At 43.4% G+C, this 20,202-nt stretch overlaps 1 protein-coding gene across 1 annotated transcript; it reads left to right on the top strand.

Moving 5' to 3' along the window:
- The first annotated feature begins 1,342 nt into the window (after nucleotides 1–1,342).
- Nucleotides 1,343–7,784, top strand: LOC128470358 (beta-1,4-galactosyltransferase 3-like). The gene is made up of 6 exons (XM_053452235.1): nucleotides 1,343–1,613; nucleotides 4,244–4,479; nucleotides 4,863–5,050; nucleotides 5,196–5,318; nucleotides 5,665–5,769; nucleotides 7,496–7,784. Exons 1-6 carry the CDS (start codon nucleotides 1,355–1,357, stop codon nucleotides 7,644–7,646), a joined length of 1,062 nt encoding a protein of 353 aa, XP_053308210.1. The 5' UTR covers nucleotides 1,343–1,354; the 3' UTR covers nucleotides 7,647–7,784.
- The last annotated feature ends 12,418 nt before the right edge of the window (nucleotides 7,785–20,202 follow it).

The following is a 20,202-nucleotide window of genomic DNA, read 5'->3' as shown; positions in this document are numbered from 1 at the left end:
GCAAAAAACAAGGATCCGGGTAAAAATACAAACGTTCCTTTCCGTCGCTTGTGGTTTTGATTGGACGTGGCAGATAATTCGCTGGAAAATCAGAAAACTACCAACTTTACACTTTTCTTGTTTTTTTTTTTTTGTTCCTTTTTGGAGATTCTTTTCTTCGGAATAATAGCGAACGCGCCGGCTGTGCTTTCCTTGTTGTCGCTCCCCGTAATCCTTCTGTCGTTCTACCTTTTCTTGCCGGTAATTAACGTATTTTAGCAATTTGCAAACGATTACCTTGGATTTGGTAAATTCCACTGTTTTGATTATTAGTGAGATTAAGCTGAGTTTGTTTTTATTCACATATTGGAATTTATTTCAAACATGGCTAATTTGCTTCCTCTTCTTATTTGCCCCCCATTTTCAGTACATGGCGCCGATCACTCGCACCAAAAATATTTAAAAAATAAATAAAAATGTTTTTTAATAAATATATATATATATTTTTAAAAAAATTTGGTTTATCAACATTTTTGGTCTGAAAATAATAATTAACAGATTAAAAGCATGAATAGCAGGAATAACCTGTAAATTGTCAGCTCTGCGTCACCTGGTTTGATTGATTGCCAAAGAGGGGAGCGAAGGTCACTTTAATGTCTTTTAAATGGGGGGGGGGTTCCCCGCACCTAGCATAGGTAACACGTGGCAGTCAGAGTTAATATTTAAATAATAAAAAAAAAAATCAGCCCAACTACCCCCTCCCCTCCCCCGGGAGCGTGCGGCTTTAAATGCAAGATGTTAACCCGGCTCGTGAGCTGCCAGCTAGCCTCACGGCACTTTTACACAAACTTCCCGGCAGGTGGGCTCAAGAGCTTACAATCTACGGATATGCGTAAAGTGTATATCTTTACACATATATATGTATATTCCCGTTAGAGAGCGTACGGCGATTGCTATCTTGTATCGTAGCCCTGCGCGGAGTCTGCCGGGCGTGACAGCTGGCATCAGATCAGAGTGATGTCATAAATCCTCACTGAATCTGCTTCTTCTCGTTCAGTTGCAGGCAGAGGACCTCCGGCTCGTGGCCACTTCACCCGCGACTCGAGCTACTCCCAGGAACAGCCGACAGGGGAGCCCCGGAACCAGCAAGCGAGTACCGCATGTGCCTTACCCAGCGCTGCCTCTGCTCCTCCTCCCAACCCGCGTCGCCCGCGCTCTTCTGGATCCTCCGGCTCTCGGAATGCGGCAGCCAATGCGAGCGCAACCATCGAGAAAGAAGCTAGAATGATGTAAACTTTTTTTTTTTTTTTTTTGGCCGATTTTTATTTTAAACCGTCTCTAATTTGGTGATTTTTGGCACCCCCCCCCCAAAAAAATGGCCATCGCCAAGGGTCGCTACCTGCTCCTCTTCCTGTGCGTCCAGCTGGTGGTCATGGCGCTGCTGTACCGCGAGGGATACCGAAAGCGCATGGCCTACTTCTTTGGTATTTTTTACAAACCCAACTCGGTGGTGGTTTTTCCGCCCCACAATAACTCGTTTCCCGGAGACGTCTACGCCAACCTGAGTCTGATAGCCAAGCCGGCCGGGCCGGCGGAGGATTTGCCGTACTGCCCGGAGACGTCCCCCTTCATTGGTAAATATGATTTCTCTGCTAATGCCGGAAGCTTCTGTCCTGCCCTGCGCTGTTCTGTCTCCCGTCTTTCTCCGCGTGTTTAAACATGTAACGTACATGTAGGTCACGTCTGATGCGTGTTTGTTATCCGGCCCCGGTCTAGTCGCCCGTTTCTCCTGCTGAAACCTTAATCAGTCGTTGGTCGCGTCTTAGATTCAGGGGCCGTATGTCTATCCTATGCATGTTTAATACCCCTCACTGTATTACCCTCTACCACTTCTGCTGGGGAGCTGTTCCACTTATCTACCTCCCTTATAGAAACAGGAGCGACAGAATCAGTTTTCGCTTGTGTAATACATTAACGCTTCCGGTGTCCTAAACAATTGCATACAGTTCTCCAACCTGGCAACAAATTGCCGTTTAATCTGCCATCCGTCAGAGAAACTACAACCGAGCCTTTGTCTCATCGCGACAGTCCCTGAACCTCGGAAATGTTAAAGGTAAAAGGGAGGTGAAAACATGAGTTGGGAGACGTAGCGAGACCCGCCATTTAGAAGCCCTGGCCCACCATCACCCGACCCACTACCCGCTCCATATTTATGTAGTTTGGTCTTTTGGTAAATACTTTGAATCCTTTTTTAATACAATTAAGAGCAGATATTTTTGGTCATCGATTGCGTAATAAATGTCTTGATACCAAACGTCGCCTCCTAGCAGCGCAGGTGAGTTGGGCTTTACTGAGTGTGAGCGTCGCTTTCTAACCATCAACGAGCCGGGGGTCCAAGTCTTCTGCGGGCCGTATACCACAACCCACCCCTGCTGATCACACCGATCAAACCGATATCTACGGCCCACAGAAGACCTGGGGGCCGGCGTGATGGGCTGCTGGTCCCGTAGCTTGGTGGCGCGCGCCTTCAGCATCGGGTGTCGTGTAGGTCACGGCGAGCACAGCGAGGTCGTTAAATGCGCGTCCAAATAGGAAGCCACAACGGGGCAATTCTGCAGTTAAAAAGGATCATTTCTGGTAACAGTGAGGGGATTAAACACGCATGGGATCGGCAAACGGCTCCAGAATCTAAGACGAGACCGACGACTGATTAAGGTTTATCAGGGACAGACGCGCTGAGCGGGTCGCTGTTTGGAGGTTGACCCGCTTTGTGTTCTGCTTCCTGTAATTCCCCGCAGATCTCCAATCTAATGACGAACCGCCGGCGTCTTGGGCTTCTGTTTCTATGAGCTCGTTGCTAATTCTGATTAATGTTTTAGTTATTGTGTTATTTTTGTTCTGTGATCCGATTATGTGATGGAGAGGAGATAATTAGAGCCCACGGGGCTGCCTCTAAACATTACGCTTCGCTTCCCGATCGATGCTCCGGAAATATTAAAAAGAAAACGTTTCGCTGGAATAAGCAGAGGAGATTAAACTCGTACAGCGCTCACGTCCAGTCACCCGTCTCTCCCGCTGTAAAGACCTCAGTCCTTAATCAGTCGTTGGTCTCGTCTTAGATTCAGGAGCCGTATGTCTATCCCATGCATGTTTAATACCCTCACTGTATTACCCTCTACCACCTCTGATGGGAGGCCATTCCATTTAAGGAGGAGTGAATTACTGAAGTCCCTTGGTGAAAAAAGAAAGGAGGCCTAGCAGCCTCGATCAATGGTCTGACTAGAAAGTTCAGATTCAGGCCGTTTTTTTCATGCAATGTTATAGAATGGGGTCCAGTTATAGCAGTTCTTACAAACGCATAGAGCCGTGTATACGTTATATACGTATAAATATACCCGCCGACCCATCGTCAGTCTGCCGCAGGTCATGCCCGATACTCACAGGGGGGCTTCGAACACCGAGGAAGGACATGTAGTCCCCAAAACTGTGGGTTTGTCAGTGTGCCGTGAGGTGGGTGTGTGTATGTCTAGTGCCTTGAATAAGGGTGTGGAAAAGGAAGGAGAAGGGAGAGAGTTTTAAGATCTTATCTTACGGAGGGGGGGTGAACTTTAAACGCGGGTGTGAGATCGATCCACTCCTTAATCTTGTTTGAGTCCAGGGGAAGGTGCAATTGAGAAATGCTTCTGCTGTGATGTCATATCTCGGTCTAGTTGCGTTCCATTTGTTTTACAACCTGTTTCGAAATGAATGAGAAGAGCTTCCTCGTGTCGAGCCTACAGCGTCATCTGATCGCTCTCGGCACTGGGTGAAAGGCTTCCATTTCCTCCCGCTAAGCTGTCTTGTTAGCCCCCCCCCCCCGTTAACGACATTCTGGGTGGGATACGCAGAGTTTATTATTCCTCCTATACTGCGGCAGAACTTCCCCGGGACCCCCATTCCCAAAACAGCAACCATAATCTCAGCGTGCTTTCTGCGTTGTATATTCAGATAAGATTTAGCAGGCGGACTCCTTACAGATCAGAACGATATGTTTGTATGATTGCTCCGGAATGTGATGACGCTGTATGAACCAATAATAATATAGCACCAACAGGTTCCACAGAGCTGTACAATGAGTTTACAATCCAAAGGGAGTTAAGGGTCCTGTCCCACGTAGACAGCGTTAGTTGATCAAATCCCCCTCGGTGTGAGCACAAAGCCCTTTAAGGAACTTTCCAGATTTAATTTGTTTCCTTGGTAACGTTCCGTTCTTTGATGTTTTTAGGAGGACCCATCCGGGTCAACCTGCCGGAGAACTTGGCGCTGGAGGACGTTATTCACAAAAATCCCTTCGTGACCAAGGGCGGCCGTTACAGGCCCCCGGACTGCGAGTCCAACCACAAAACAGCGGTCATCATACCTCACCGAAACCGCGAGCAGCACCTTAAGTACCTGTTATACTACCTGCACCCGTTCCTGCAGCGGCAGCAACTCAACTACGGCATCTACATAATCCACCAGGTAAAGACGAGCTGCCGGGTGTCGGGCGAGTGCCGGAATCGCTCGGCCTGCTCTGTCACGGATCAGCTGCTTCGCGCTTGGTAGAAAGTCATTGGTGTAAGAGTTTTGGAATTTAGTAAAAAAAAAAATTATATATTTTTTTTAAATTTATTTATTTTTGAGACTCAAACCCATAGGTGACATTTACTCTACGCTTCGTCCAGACGCAGTATATCGTGTACGTCTCCGTATAACAGCATTGACTTAAATGAAAATATAGTTTAATGTATGTATAATATAGAAAGGAGACCTTTTTACCTTATTTTTGGGCCTTTCTTCCTATGGCCACCGGTCACCTGGGCTTTTAATGGCTGACCGGACCTGGCGTTGCGTTCTCTTTTCAGGCCGGTAATAGCACGTTTAACCGTGCAAAACTACTAAACGTGGGCTTCAAAGAAGCCATGAAGGACGAGGACTGGGACTGCATGTTCTTCCACGACGTGGACCTTATTCCCGAGGATGATCATAACCTCTATACCTGCGACAAGCACCCCAAACACGCCTCGATCGCCATGGACAAGTTCGGATACAAGTGCGTGACAGAAACGGCTCGTGACCTTTTGACTCTGAACAACCCCACTCGCATTACCTCGCCCTTAACATGTAAACCACTTCATGTACACTTGAGCGGAGCACTCCTGGAAGCCGACTGAAACCTTCTGCGTTTGCTGTTGCAGGTTGCCTTACAAGTCCTATTTCGGCGGCGTCTCTGCCCTCACCCCCGAGCAGTACATGAAGATCAACGGATTTCCCAATAACTACTGGGGCTGGGGGGGAGAAGATGACGACATCGCAATCAGGTAATAGCACGGCCACACCCCGTCTCCTAATTACACATCCGTCGATGGCTAATGAGTTTGTAACACGACATAGTGTGCGGCGTTTTGATGCCACCGCACACTCACGAGGTTCCTCAGATCTGTGAAGTCTGCGGCAGCCTCGTACAGATATTTGGAGTATTTGTGTTTTCAGGGCGTTTTTTTCCCCCAGCGATTAAATCATTCCGTATCGTTCCGTATCATTCAATGAACCGTATCTCTGTTGAGTTGGATCCCTGACCGGGGTAAGAGTTCGGGGCGCTCTGTACGCCGGTCCGGTTTCTGCAGTCTCTCGCTAGGCTTTAACACCCATGTTCTCCCCCCACAGAGTCTCGCTCAGCGGCATGTTAATATCCCGGCCTTCAGTGCGATACGGGCGATATAAAATGATTAAACACGGACTGGACAAGGGGAACGAGCAGAACCCCAGACGGTGAGAAGCACTTTTTTTTTGTTCTGTTATAAAATGGTCAAACCTGTGCATCGACGTTCCAGATCTAATGCGGCTGTTTCCCGATCACGTGTATAGCTGTCTGTCTGTCAGTGAAACGGTGAATGGTCCCGCTGGGCACCTGTAATTCCCAAAGGGGTGTGGCTTTCCATTTCATTCTTTTCCTTAAAATTTCATAACTTCCGCACTAAGGTGACATTGCCCAACATTCCTTAAGATCCCTTATTGCACGGTGGCGTAAGGGGATCTATACGAGGAAGTGACCCGGTTTAGATGGTTATGATGTCACGTGTTCGGTAGTGGCGGGATTAACCCTTTTAGCAGCGTGGAGGGCCACTTGCACTTGGCAGATGCTTCTGCGCCCACGGCTCGGCAAACAGCACCCTTTTTCTCCAGCCCTGTCGCTCCTCCCGTAGCTTTTACTGCCATCTGGTTTGTGTTACGGCACAAGTGTCAGGCGCTCTAGGACAGGAACAATAACGGTGACATCCAGCGAGCCCTGCCAAAGTGTCTCCAGGGCGACACGCGTAATAAATCGCACATGAAGCGCTGTTCCTCAAAGTCACTCTTTTCTTTCCCTTTTCAACACGTTCTTTGCCAGTGTCTTACAAGCTCCTCGCCCCGCGCTTCCAAGAAATCTCACAGTCAACTCTTAAGACCTTCACAAACAGGTTCTTATAGCCCAAAGCAAAATGCCGAAAGCGACGCGTTTCCCACAACACGGAAGCGTGCTAAAAAAAATACCCAGCGCGTAAAGCAAATGTATAGATCAAGATAAAAGAACACGTTTTTAGTGCTTCGCAGTTTAAAGCGAAAAGAAGGAAAATGAGAGATTTTGCTGTAGCGACCCAACTACAGACTTGTCGGGCATACGGTCTATGGGCCGTGACGTCGATATAATTTGGGGTCTTTACGGGGATTGGGGGCTTCGTGTTACTTTTCTTCTGGCCTGGGCAGCTCATGCCTGCTTCTCGCTTCTTCTAAACCCCCCTGGCAGGGTCACCCGACATTCCAACACGTATTAACTTCCCGGTATTAACTGCGTCCCCCTCCAAAATGCCGTGTGCTTGCAGGCTTTTATTCTACTCCGGAAAAATTTTGTATTTAGGATTATAAGCTTTACCGTGTGTTTCCAGTTTGTCATAAAATCCCCAACCCCCCCCCGGCGCTTTTTTCCGTTAAGGTGGAAAGTCGTTTGTCACGTCGCCTGCCAGATATACCTTGTGCAAACCGGATTTTTTTTGTCCGCCCAAGTGCTTGTTTAAAGAGAATATTTTTTTAATATTCCAGTTTTAAAACAAAAAAAATGTATGTTTTTTTTCTGTTTTCAAAAGGTGTTTTTTTATTTTAGTTTTTTTTTTTTTTTTTAGTTTTTTTTGCACAATACAATGTTTCTCGACAGCTGCACATTCTATGTATGTAGGGGGTTTGGTCTTCTAATGAAGGTCTGGCGGAAAAATATTCACAGTTACTCTACAAAATAGCAATCAAGTGGCTGTCCTTTGTGGCGGCCATCGAAGAGTTAATAGCAAAAAAATTCTAGAACAAAATGAAAGATTAAGCTCGTTATACTTATTACGGCTCATAATCTCCGTTCCTCAAACACGGGGGCCCTTGTTGGAAGCTTTCATACAGTACCCAGTCTGTTTTTGGTGCCAAAAGTTATGCCTGTTTTGAGTCGTTGGGTTTGTTTGTTTTTTTTCTTTAGGTTTAATCTTTTGGCAAAGACCCGACGGACGTGGAAACAAGACGGCATGAACTCCCTCCAGTATACGCTCGTGTCCAAAGACCTTCACCCCCTGTACACCAACATCACGGTGGACGTGGGCTCAGAGAAAAGCACAAGATTCCGCACGTGAGGTCCAGCTCTCTTCCGGGCCGCCGGCGCCCCCCGCTTCCCGGAAGTCCCGTCTCTTCTATACGAGGAGCAACGGCTCGAGGAACTCGGCAGAAAGCCCCGAAGGACGTTCCCTGAACTTGCTCCAAAAAAAACAAAACATTTTCTGTTTCTCATAACTTTTTTTTTTTGTCGTTGAAAACTGGAAAAACCAAAGATTTCCCACTCGTCACGCTGGGGATTCCACCGCCGGTGGGGTTTTTTTTTTTGTTTTTGTTCTTCATCTGTTGTGCCATCAAAAATCTCCTGGTAGCATCTCCCACCCCGGCGCAGAGACTGGATCTTTTCCCTGCGCTGAAGGATTAGCAATGTCCCTCCAAAGAAATGTATTTACCCCACCAACAATAAAAAGGCTAGGATTTTTTTTTCTGGGTCTCGAGGGTGCTGTTAATTTTTCAGTGGTTTTTTTTCCGCAGTTTTTCACCTCAAATCCATTGAAGATCCATTATTAGACGTTTTAAGTGCAATTTTTTTTTAAATATTTTATCTATGGGATTTTTACTCTGAAATAAAGTAGTTTTGTGTGTTGGGGGGATGGGTTCTTTGGCTTAGGCTGTTTCTTCCAGAAATCCTTGGAATGGACACAGTGGGCTTCAGGTGGACTGAACTCCTCAGACCTGGAGTCTTACTTCGCTAGAAATTATTTCAATGATCTACGTCGTCTTTTTCGAGTTGGCCAATTGTTGGGTTTTTTTTGTGTCTCCGATCTCCTAGGCAACATCGTTTTTCAGATTTTTTTGTCTCTTTTTCCTGTTAATTATCATATCAAATGAGAAGAATTGCACAGTTTCTTTTTTTGTGGGGGGGGGGCTGTTAACTGAATGCAAAAGGACAAAAAAAAAACAGTATTAACATTTCATCCGAAGTGCCTTTTAATGCCAACGTGATGCATGGGACGCAAGGATTCTTAAACTGCCGTCGCTGGTCACCGATTGTGAAGATCGCATATTCTGAATGATATTCCTCCTTATATTCAGCTGTGTCGATCCTTATACATTTTCTCAAATAAAAATTTGAAAAAAAAACTCTTATAAATGAATGTATCAGGAGTGCAAGTTTCTCGTATTTCTGTAGTCGGATAGTCTGTAAATAATTGCTCTAATTATACAAAAATAATAAAAAATAGGAGAAAATTGGTGGATATATTCCATTGCTTCCATTATATATAAAAAAATAATTAAAAATAAAAGAAAAAATGGCGGATATATTCCATTAGTTCCAATATTAAAAAAAAACAAAAAAAAACCTTGTCCTGTCTGTGCGAAAAAAGCTATTATTTCTTAATATCCCATAATTATTAAATAGATCTTATTAAATCACCGATAGGTGCAGAATATTCAGCGAGAAGTTTTTTTTTTTTTTTTAAATAGTCAAACTAGCAACGGATTTTTTTTCTTGCGTGAAAGTTTGGCACTCTTGCTGCCGCAGTCTAACCGAGAGAGCCTGACGCGTTTTACGGCCACAGGGCGATATGCACTAGTATAATAGCTGCCGACTTCCCCAAAGTAGACTGACACAGAGAAATCGCGAGTGACATTCTTACTTGGGGATATGAGAGCCGGGTAAGCTGGGCTCGGCTTTCCAGGAAGGAAGAAGCGAGGAGCCACCTAAAGTTGCCCCCCCCCTTCACTGCCCTATGTTCCTAAGAACCCTGGTATTTAAAAGTCTGGCTGGGCTCGTCAAGCTTGCCCGTGGTCCGCCTCGGCCGCAGCTCTTGATACCAGACCCTAGATCTACAACCGGCTCTTGGACTTCTAATGCCTAGGGGTCTAACGTGTCCTCCGTGGGATCCATGAGTTCGTTATCGGAGTTATAAGAACATGAAATGGATGCAGCTATTCCTGGCGTTCCTTCCAAACCGTTCCAGAACGGATCTTAACTCTGAGTGACGATTAATTACGAGGGCAGGCGTAGCTGACCTTTTTGGCAGCCAAATAAGGGTTAATTAGCACCTGTCTACCCAGAAACAATGAGGCTGGCCGCTCTGATTGATTGAGGGTTGGCTTGTAACTGTAACTGGTTTGTCGCGTTCCATGTGCGGTTGACCCAGAACGTCCTTCACCTACAAGTTACGGCTTGGAATCCGTCCAAAATAAATCCAGAAATTTTGGGTGAAATAAATGCCAAATCGGATTTATTTATTTAAAAGTTCAGGCAGAGGATTTCGTTAATGAAAAGGATAGTAAAGCCAGTCATTTGCTGTCCGATACGCAATGAAACTATTCCATCGTGATGGGGTGTGGGAGGGGCTAAGCTGTTTATTTTATTTTTTTTTCATTTTTTTAACGGTGCCTGTGAGGTTCAAACTTGTACGTATTTCACACAAACTATCGCGGTCCGCCTTTGTTTGTCGCGATGTTTTGTGTTAAATTTGAAAGCGTAGTTAGTTTGTTTCAGCTTTTTTGGAACGCTGGTCGAGGGTCCGTTTAATTAACCCATGGCTGGAAAACAAAAAAGGCCAAACATTTGAAACCTCATATAACAGTTATGTTGTGATTTATTTTTTTCCTCCCCGTGTTTTTGATTGAAATATATGACGTAGGATACGGGGAGATATGGGATAGCTCCTGAATCTAAGACGAGACCAACGACTAAGGTTTGAGTCTTTACAGCAGGAGAAACCGGAGACTAGACGGGGGCCGAATGAGGGGCGATCTGCTTTTTCATCACGCACTTCACTTCCTGCTGCACCTTACAGCGACTTCCTGCTCACAGAGCTCTTTCGCTATAAAAAAAAAAGAATTATAACAATTAAAAATGGAAAATAGAACTCGAGACAGAAGAGTGACTTTCGGTGTCTTTTTGCGCTGTGATACATGACCGCACCACTAGGCGGCGATAAAGTGCTTCTAGATTTCTAATAGAATTTATATATTGCCTTTTTTCCCCCCAAGAATTATATTAAAATAATTATACCTGGGAACTCTGAGTTTGCCCCCCCCCCGAGTCTCAGGGTTTTTTGCCCCAACCTAAAGATACAGGGGCAGATTCTCAGGGTCACACCGTCGAACAACCCAACCCAAGAGCAAAATTATTCTTTTAAACTCAGAATTTAAAGGAAAAGGTTTGGTTCGGTGAAGAAGATTCCTCCTGCTGTTTTTATTAAAATTCTTCAACTCTTAAGTGTCCCTGTTTTAAGGGGACAGTCCCTCTCTCCTCCCCTGACGCCCCTCTTTACTCCCTTAATGCCCCTCTTTCTCCCCCCTGATGCCCTTCTTTTCTAGGAGGTCTGAATGTTTGCTGGGTATGAGGGTATCACAGGGTTCTACAGCCCTAAAAGCCCCGATAATGTGTATAGAAACAGACTATGATGGTGCTATATAAATAATAATAATAAATATTAAAATAGCAACAAAATAATAATTATAATAATAATACCAATAGCAACAAAATAATAATAATAACAATAATAACAATAATAAACATTAAAATAATAATGATGTTTTTAACTTTTCCGAAGGCACATGTTGCGTATGAAGAAGAAGCGGTTTTGACGGCTCCTGAATTGTAACCTGTAATTATAAACCGTTTGAGCCGCCGTCGCATGATTGTTAATGAGGAGCTAATAGCGGCGTCTGCACTTCCTGGATTTCCTGTTCCTCGGCACCTGTTCTCCGCCGCTATCCGCAGGGGGTGACAGCGGAGGACAGCTGTTTGATGCCGAAGGAGGCGGGGGTAATTAAAAACGAATCAACCCTCTAAAGCCTAGATTCTATCGCACAAATAAATCGTAGGATTGCAAATGGCCAAAGAGGGGCATTTTTGGTTATAGGGGTGTGGTTGGAGGCGGAGTTGGGGCGGGGCTCCATATGTAACTGGGAGAGAGTGATACATCGTGTCAAAAAGATAAGATTATTAATAATAATCTATTAATGATAAAATTTAATCTAAGGAGTCTGAGCTCGACCTCCTAACCCAGCCATCGGGGCAAAGGTGACGAAGATCTTGAGATAAAAAATAATAATAAAAAAATATATCTTTTTTTATTAAATATATATATATTTGGAATTTTTTACAGAATATTTTTGAATCATTTTTGAAATTTTCCTAGAAAAGTTACACTTAAAAAAAAAAAAAAAAACAGGCTTTGGAGCTCCTCGCGGCCCGGCACATTCCTTTAATATTAGGGTTAAAAGATCCCTTTTAGGCTTTTCATGAATACTTTCGTTTTTTTGCCTCTCGTAGAAGAGAAAAATGTTATTTCCGCCCAATTTCCATGTGCTTCGGAGCTGAATACATATAAATGAAACTTTATGCAAATACCAGATTTTTCTAATCAAATAGAAGTGGGGTCCCGGGGTCTGCAGGAACGCGGATGACTTTTATCGCCTCCAAATCCGTATATTTCATCTGGATGAATGCACGCTAATAATGTTATCCGACGCGGAGTTAATCGAGAGTCTGAGAAGGACTTCTCATATCAGCAGCGAGACAGCATCTGCCTCGGAGACATAATTACAGTCCCCGGCGCAATAAAAGACCGGGGGGCACACGGGGGTCTTAACGACGCGGGTTCTGCGTAATGCCGCGACATTCTATAGAGTGTTGGTTATCAGCCGTAGGAATCCTCAAAGTGTATCACGTTTAATAAAGGGTTAAAAACTAAAATAAATTGGGGAGGGGTTATGGGGGAGCGGGTTATTTTTTATTTTTGGTTATTTATTTTTGGGGGGGATTTTTCTGTGATACTAATTGAAATTTGTTCATTAGTTTTAGAAAATGAATTTTAAAAAAATTGTAAAAAAAAAAATTCTTTGGAATGGATTTTTCTGTAATTTATGGGGAAATTATTCATACAAATTAAATTCATTAAAATAAATAAATAAAAGGGATTAATTTACCTAAAAATCTCAATATTCGCTTTTTTTTATGACAAAGTTATAAAAGGTATCTAACCATCTCTTGAACTACTCTGTAGAGAGCGAATGTTACGGTGATCCAGTAGATTGTTAGTTGGTCATTGGCTGAAGAGGCCGACAGACCTGCCGAAGTTCCAAGAGGTCCTCTCGGTGCCTTCTTCAGGATGAAGACCAGAAGATGGGACTCGGAGGTGGGAAATGTTATGTTCTATGGGACTTTTCACAAACATTTATAAGTCTTGGAGTTATAGGCAAAGGTTTAGATGTTTATTTCAAAGACCCTGCCTGACTCGAGGAACCCTTCCACCTCCTATCAAGAAATATCAGAAGCTTGAGTGTTTGCTTTAGAGGAAAAACTTTAACGGATCAGACGCCCGAAACCCGTAAAAAGTCCGGCTTGGTCTTGACAGTCAAACGTAGGCTTTGGAAAGAATTGGTTTCTATGGAAACCAATTCTACTGGAAGGGTGCCACCGGTTCAGAACATCTTAGCCCCCCCGGTCGAGGAGCTGGAAGCTTTGATTTTAGCTTTTTCGTTTGCACTTAAGGTCCGGGGAAAAAAAATTCCCAGGTGTTCTCATTCATATTCATGAGAACCGGCGGAAAGTAGATGAATCAAACTCCGAGCACCCTGGGCATGTTCTTCAACTTCCTTCAGAAGGAAATCCTAATGAGCGTATTTCACATTTATTCCAACTTTTCTTATAGTGCTCGGGCGCCAAAGACCCTTTTTCCCATTTACCATGGAACGCCCGCCTTTCATTTTTAATTTATTACGTACTAAATGAAAAGTGAACCGGTATCTTCTGGAGGTGATGACCACAAATGATCATTTCTGTTCCACTGGCCGAGAATCATCTATTTTGGTCTCATATAAAAGCCAAACATTGTGTTTGTTATCAAACAGGCAATGGTATAGAAACGTAGACTCTGCTGGCAGATCGGCCCCATTCGGCCCCCGTCTAGTCACCCGTTTCTCCTGCTTTAAAGACTCAAAACTTAATCAGTCGTTGGTCTCATCTTAGATGAGGAATGAAATATTCTGTTTTTGGATACATTTTATTTTTCAGACGTTCTCAAAACTAAATCTTTATTAAACCCCCCCTAGCTGCTCGGAGAAAGAAGAAATGTAGTTTGATTTCTCTTGTGAGTTTTAGGAACATAACAAAAGAGATGATTCCTGCATGAAAAGCGAATATACAAATAAATAAGAGAAGAGAACGATAAGTTATTTCTACATCTGTTGGAGTCTTGGAAACACCCGTACGGCGTCCTTCATCGATCTTCACCAACGCATGAACTGTCCAAAGGAATGAGAGCAGAGAATGGATTTTCACTCCATACTTAGCTCCTTCTTTCATTCCCGCTCTTGTCGATCCTTGGCTCCATGTGGTTAGCTGTGTGCCTCCTATACGTCGAGACAGCATGCAAGAGAAGGTCCATGAGAAACACAAGAAGATGGCCGAAGGGCAATTCTTTTGGAACTTTACTGGCCTACAAAAAAACCCCCATAAAAGTAGATATTCAGGTAACTGTCTGTCCGGTTAATTGGAATTCCGACCTCCTTGAGTGTCACCAACCTAAACCTACGAGAAGGAAGATTTTCACCCGAATAAGAATATTTCTATGTTGTTCTTCAGATATCTCCTACATTCTAAAATAACCATAAAAAAAGATATAAAGTTACAGAAACTTTTGGGGACCTCAAATGATCCATTCCAATCCTCTGATGTCCCAAAACTTTACATCTCCTCCGCTGACCCAATAAAATGTATCAACCTGAACTAAAGACTCCATATCCTAAAATAACCCAGTGAGGTCATTGTATTTGCATCCAACTATTGTTTTTGGGGGTTTTTTTATTGAGTTTTCGCCAGTTAGTTAAGTTAGTTACAGAGTGATGGGGTTAATCCAGAAAAGGTAATTCAAAGGTATTTTTCTTAACGTCACTTCGCTAATTAGGATCTCTGTTCCTGTTATCGTCTCTTCGACGAGAGCACCAGAGATGAACGAGGATGCCTGGATTCTTCTGCGTGAAAAGAGAAACGATTGTCCCATTTATGTCATCTCCACGAACGTCTTCACTAACAATGCTTTCTTCTTGCTCATGGACTGTAGTGATAGCAGAGGATATTGGGGGCATCTAAGCACAAAGCAGACCCCTGTAAAGGTAAAACAGAAGGACAAGCTGTTTCTTCATGTAAAAGGAAACATCAAGTGGCTGATCCTTTAATCCTTTTTTCTCTTATCTTTTAGCTTTTACGAGAATTCCAAACTCGAATGTCATAACTTATGATAAAAAAAGATAAGAAATATAACAAAATTGCATTTATCTAATAAGCCAAAAAGAAATTGAACCTTTTGAGGGGTACATAAAATAATAGCACCCACTGATTGCACTTCCTAAGTCCAACCACTTGCTTGTTTTATGTCAACGAGTTCCAGGCTACCATGGCTTTAGACGTTCATTACGAACTTCCTATAACATAAACATGAACGCTATGAACACGGCCCTCCCTGAGAACACCTGACCCCCTTTAATTTATTCACAGCGAAATGTTCTGGCTGAACCTTACAGAGGACCGCATGTCGTAAACGGACAAAATAACTGGTGTTTAATTGGCAATTAGCCGTGGCGAACAGACGTGGTCGATGACAGATCTCGATATTATGTTAGAGGTTAGAACGAAGAGTAAAGAGGGGCGACGGAGCGTCGGTTGCTCTTAGTTACGGAATGCTACCTGAGGTACCAAGTTGCTGGTTGGACTGAAGAAGGGCAAAGAGATGGCTCCAGTTGGCACCGCAGCTTTGAAGTCATCCAAGTAGTCTATATTTTTGGGTCTTTGAGGAATCTGACCGACGTTGACTTTGTAATCCATTGGTTTTGCTGCGTTCTCCAGACAAACCCTCGACGAGTCCCGGTCACATTGGCCACTTACTAAGATGTCCTGACCGTACAGAACCGAGTATATTAATCCAATGTTTGAGTATTGTTTCACGTACGCTCTGTTGGTGGCACCATCTCATCCCATCATGGTGCCAACTGGTATGTAAATAGAGATCACCCTCTGGCTGGGGTAGATTATTCCAGATATTGTAAGTGAATTGGGGGTTAGGGTCAAAGGGCAATGGGGGCCTTTCACGTCGTGCTCAGGAGTGCGTGTCTGAAACCCCCTCAATGTTCTCTGGTATCTTCTACATCTGGTATTAATCTTATCAGTCGAATAATATGTATAAGAAATGGGTTAAAAATGTTTAAAAACTAATGAATTAAATTAAATTAAAAACATGTTTTTCTGTAGAAAGTCTAAATAGTAGCGAATGCGCTCAATCGCCGGGTAGGCCTAAAAAAAATAAGAATATTAAAAAAATAAAAAATCGAAACTGGGATTCGAGTCCAAAATATGTTCTTTGATTGTTTTGGGGATTTTTTTTCTGTCTGTTCTTTTTTTTTTTTGTTTGACTTTCATTTTTTTCAGTTTGAGCCGACAGAGACTCTCGCGCGCTTTAGGCTTTATCTTTGTGGTTTTATCCTCTGAGTCCGTCTCCATCTCACACAAATTATTCCCCCCCCCCCCACCTCCTGTCTCGCTACGTCCCTTTCCAATTTTCGCACTCTCTCCGGTAAACACCAGCGGCCAAAGCGGACATTTTTTTAATTATTTTTTTTAAGACAGTAAGTCCACTGTAAACTGTAATAGCTAAAATACGTCTTAAAAAAAAATAATAGTTCTGTTTCTCCCCAGGAATATAATGGGGAGGAAAAATTACCTTTTCTATTATGCAACCTGCCTGTGGCTACGCATCATTTTTAGTTCTTAGGCAACGAGAGGGTAATTTTCCCCGTAATCTGAGCCGTAATCGGCGCTATGATCCGGATTTATTTCAGACGGCGTTCATTTTTTTGTTTAGTATTAACGTGTGATTACCAAGGGAAAAGTCTAGAATTTAATGGTGACCTCATAGGATGCGCGAGAGAGAGAGAGATGTCCGCGGGGTCAGGGAACCCCCGTAAGGTTTCAGGGATGAGATAGAAAGAAAATGTAAAAAAACGAGGCAGGGAAAGTAAAAAAAAATATATAAAAAAATGGAAATGAATGGAATGAAAATATCTGAAAATTCTACAATAATTTATTCTGAACTCGAACAAGTTGCATTGTTTTCGGGTTTTGTTGAAAGTTGAGGATCTTTGGGTTTCTCGAGAGTGGTGGGAAGTCGCTGTTGAGATGATTAACACGTAAAATGGGGCGTTGAGTTGCAGTTGGTGAAGACCCAACCAGCGTCTTTTCATTCAACCCAACAGGGTTGAGCTCCAGGAAGGACCTTCACTTGGCCATCACCCATTACGCACCTTGACTTCTTGTCAATCAAAGATATCGTGGACCACTGCTTGCCACATGAGCTTCAGATGTGCCATGGTCTGCGGAATGTTGGCTAATACTTTAGACTTGGTGGTGAAATTTGCCCCGGAGTTGTGTCCAGTAGGGTAGATTTCACCCAACTATTGGTTCCTGATGAAGTTTCTTCTTTCAGAAAATTGTTCACAAGTTTCTCTGCATCTTAGGTGCAGCTCCTTCCTTAACGGACAGGCGGGACCAGAGTCCTCTTCCACTAATGCGCCATAAATCATCCGTGAAATCTAATTTTTTAGGATTAATTAAACAATTATTCATGTTTTCATCCATCACTGGACATTTGTGGCCGCGCATGGTAAAAGGAGCAGCAGGTTTCTGCAAATGAATAGACTTTACACCTAAGACGCATTAAATATTAAAATATTCCTAATAAAATTATATCAGCGTAGCGGCGCGAAAAAGAGAAAGTCTATTTATCTTTGTCCGAACGCCGCTAGAGTTTCAGGTTTCTGCCTCTAACTCAACGCTTAGTGTCGCTTAATGAGTTATTAAAGCGCTTCAACGGATCGGACCCACATGACCCCCCCAAAATAAATAAATTAACTCAACTTAATTAACATACGTAGGCGAGCGGGTAATACTACTTTCTCTTTAGACTTCAATGCTCGATCGGTTTTGATCAATCAGGGATCTCTGTGGGGGAAATGGGTGATGTAGAGGTGTGCTACTTGTGTTTTATTTGTGGCCCTGCGGCCCTTTTTATATGGTGGTTTTGCATGTTCCGTGAACTATGGTGGGTCATATGTATAGCCGAAAGGCCTCGAACATGGCGATACCTGAGCCTACTTGGTGGGATATGGAGGAATCCAGCTGATGGAACTGTCTGGGCCTTCTCATTGAACGTAGGATGGACCATACCACTTTCGGGGGAACACAGGGTTTAGGCCTTCTGCTCTATCTCATTGAACGTAGGATGGACCATACCACTTTCGGGGGAACATAGGCTGCTTGATCTGCTCTTTAGGAGGGTTATCCTTCTCTTGGGGATCAGCCCTCTGTCAGTTTGTTCTGCTGTGCGATCTGGATGCATTTCCCCTGTGTCGCTGAGTACACAGATGCCAGTAATTGTTAATTAATTCACTGATTACCGTCTCTCTTCCTCCCAGTGCTGAAGGTCTCTGGAGAGGTTCTGCTGGGCCGTTCGCTTCTTTCACGAGTACAGTCTCTGAGCTGGAGTTAACCTCTTCCTTCTCGGCCCGCGGTCTCTTGCGTATTATATGGATTTCGCAGGAGCATTTGTGCATGAAAAGAAAAAATAATCATGTAATTGTTGCTTGTCGGAAGCAGTCACTCGTGGCCAAGTGAGAAATGAAATCGCTAATGGATGGCCCATGTGAAATGTCACGCATCCCAGCTTCTCCTGGAGATTTAAGAAACAATGAATCCAAATGTTTGGTGAAGACGTCAATGTAGTTAACAAAACTGTTGGGACAGATGGACTCTGTGTATAGGGAGCTGTCTGTTCTACTACTGTTAGCCTTCGATATGTACAGGGTCCGTTGTCCCAACTAGGTAAAGCAGGCTGTATCCCCAAGGCTAGTACCTTCAGGCCAAAGGGGGCTGGTAAAGCCAAGTGGCCCCATTGGCCCCCCGGTAACACACATACACACTGGCACAGATATACTCACAGTCTTACACTTACACAAACTTACACACTCATGCTAACACATATTCACACTATCATACACTCATGCTGACACACTCTCTCTCTCGCATATTCATGCTAATGCACACACTTATGCATACACACTCTTACACTTATACAGACATGCTCACACACATACACATTCTTGCTCACACACAGGCTTACGCATTCATGCTCACACACTTACACATACACACACATGCTTACACACACACACTTATACATACACTATCACTCTAACATACATACATACATACTCACCACCTCACCCTCTCACTCCCTCTCTCCCACCTCTTTACCTCACCAATGCCCAGGGCCCTGTAAGTACATAATCAGCCTCCACTTAGAAAGTAGTAGTAGTACGGTGTAGATGACATTGCAGTTAATCCTTTTAGTTGTCAAATTGTGCCCATGGGGTGTAGATTCTACTGCCCGGTTTGAATTTACCCACCAATTTGGGTCACAACACCTTGTGGGGGTAAACCCAGCTATCGTGTTGGCCTGACCCGTGTTCCAGTCAATAAGTTCCAGTCCTGAGAAACGTCACCCATCTCTTGTGTCGATGCAGGAGAACCCGGGATTAAAGTAATATTCTCATTGTTATACGAGTCACAAACTCACCAAATCCCAAATCTTATTAGCTTTTCTAAACTATTTCTAAGATCGCAGCGACCTTAATCCTCCCATATAATATGTCTTCTCTTCATTATGATAACCAAATGATTATCAACATTTCACAGATCTGGCGCGTCTTAACGGGTTTTAATGAATTATAATTGGTGTAAAAAAACGCAAGGTTCAAGAAAACTTTTATTCTGTACCAAAAAACACGTTTGTTTTTTTATAGAAGAAAACACAAAGAAAAAAAAACATAAAAATAAATATTTCTCAAACATTTAGTGATTTATTCAGATTTTTAAATAATTTTATTTCTTATTTTATATACGGTGTGGATTGGAATTTAAATGAGTGTTTAACTAATCAAGAATAATTACCATGGATGACATGCTTCTCATTAGAACAATGTACGTGGCCCATTTGTAAGAGGCTGTATGGATAGCATATAAAGATCAGGAGTAAATTTACTTTACTGAGGAGGTGGTAGATACGTGGAATGGCCTCCCAGCAGAAATGGCAGAGGCTAATACAGCTAGGGAATTTAAACATGCCTGGGATAGACATCCGGCTCCTGAATCTAAGATGAGACCAACGACCGTGTTTTCCGTTCCTGGAATGCGTGTTCTGGTATTACGCGCACGCCCCCCCCCCCCTCCTGCTGGTATAATGTCAGATTCCCTGTGATCGTCGGTAGAACAAGGAACCGCCGTGAGCTCCCCCCGAGCACCCTCATGTTTTATTCCTCCTGACAACGGTAAGAAGGGGAAAAAAAATCTCTTTGATGCTTCTTAGAATTCAACATCACGGCAGAAACAGAACAAAAGAAAACAGAAGACGTGCGAGCTGATGGTTTATTTACTTCGGTTTACAAAAGAGGGTTAATTCCATTCAGTAAAATGTCATTTCTGATTTCAAAAGCTAAAACGTTTTAGATGTACCTGAAAGCGATAGATAGATAGATAGATAGATAGATAGATAGATA

This window comes from Spea bombifrons, chromosome 12 (genome assembly GCF_027358695.1).
Source record: "Spea bombifrons isolate aSpeBom1 chromosome 12, aSpeBom1.2.pri, whole genome shotgun sequence".
Taxonomy (NCBI): Eukaryota; Metazoa; Chordata; class Amphibia; order Anura; family Pelobatidae; genus Spea; species Spea bombifrons.
The sequence above is the reverse complement of the archived record's forward strand: the minus strand, read 5'-3'. Positions and strand labels throughout refer to the sequence as shown.

Coding starts and splice junctions, on each gene's coding strand:
- LOC128470358 (XM_053452235.1), top strand. CDS start 1,355: ATGGCCATCGCCAAGGGTCGCTACCTGCTCCTCTTCCTGTGCGTCCAG. Junction 1,614..4,243: donor GGAGACGTCCCCCTTCATTG/GTAAATATGATT, acceptor TGATGTTTTTAG/GAGGACCCATCCGGGTCAAC. Junction 5,051..5,195: donor ATGGACAAGTTCGGATACAA/GTGCGTGACAGA, acceptor TTGCTGTTGCAG/GTTGCCTTACAAGTCCTATT.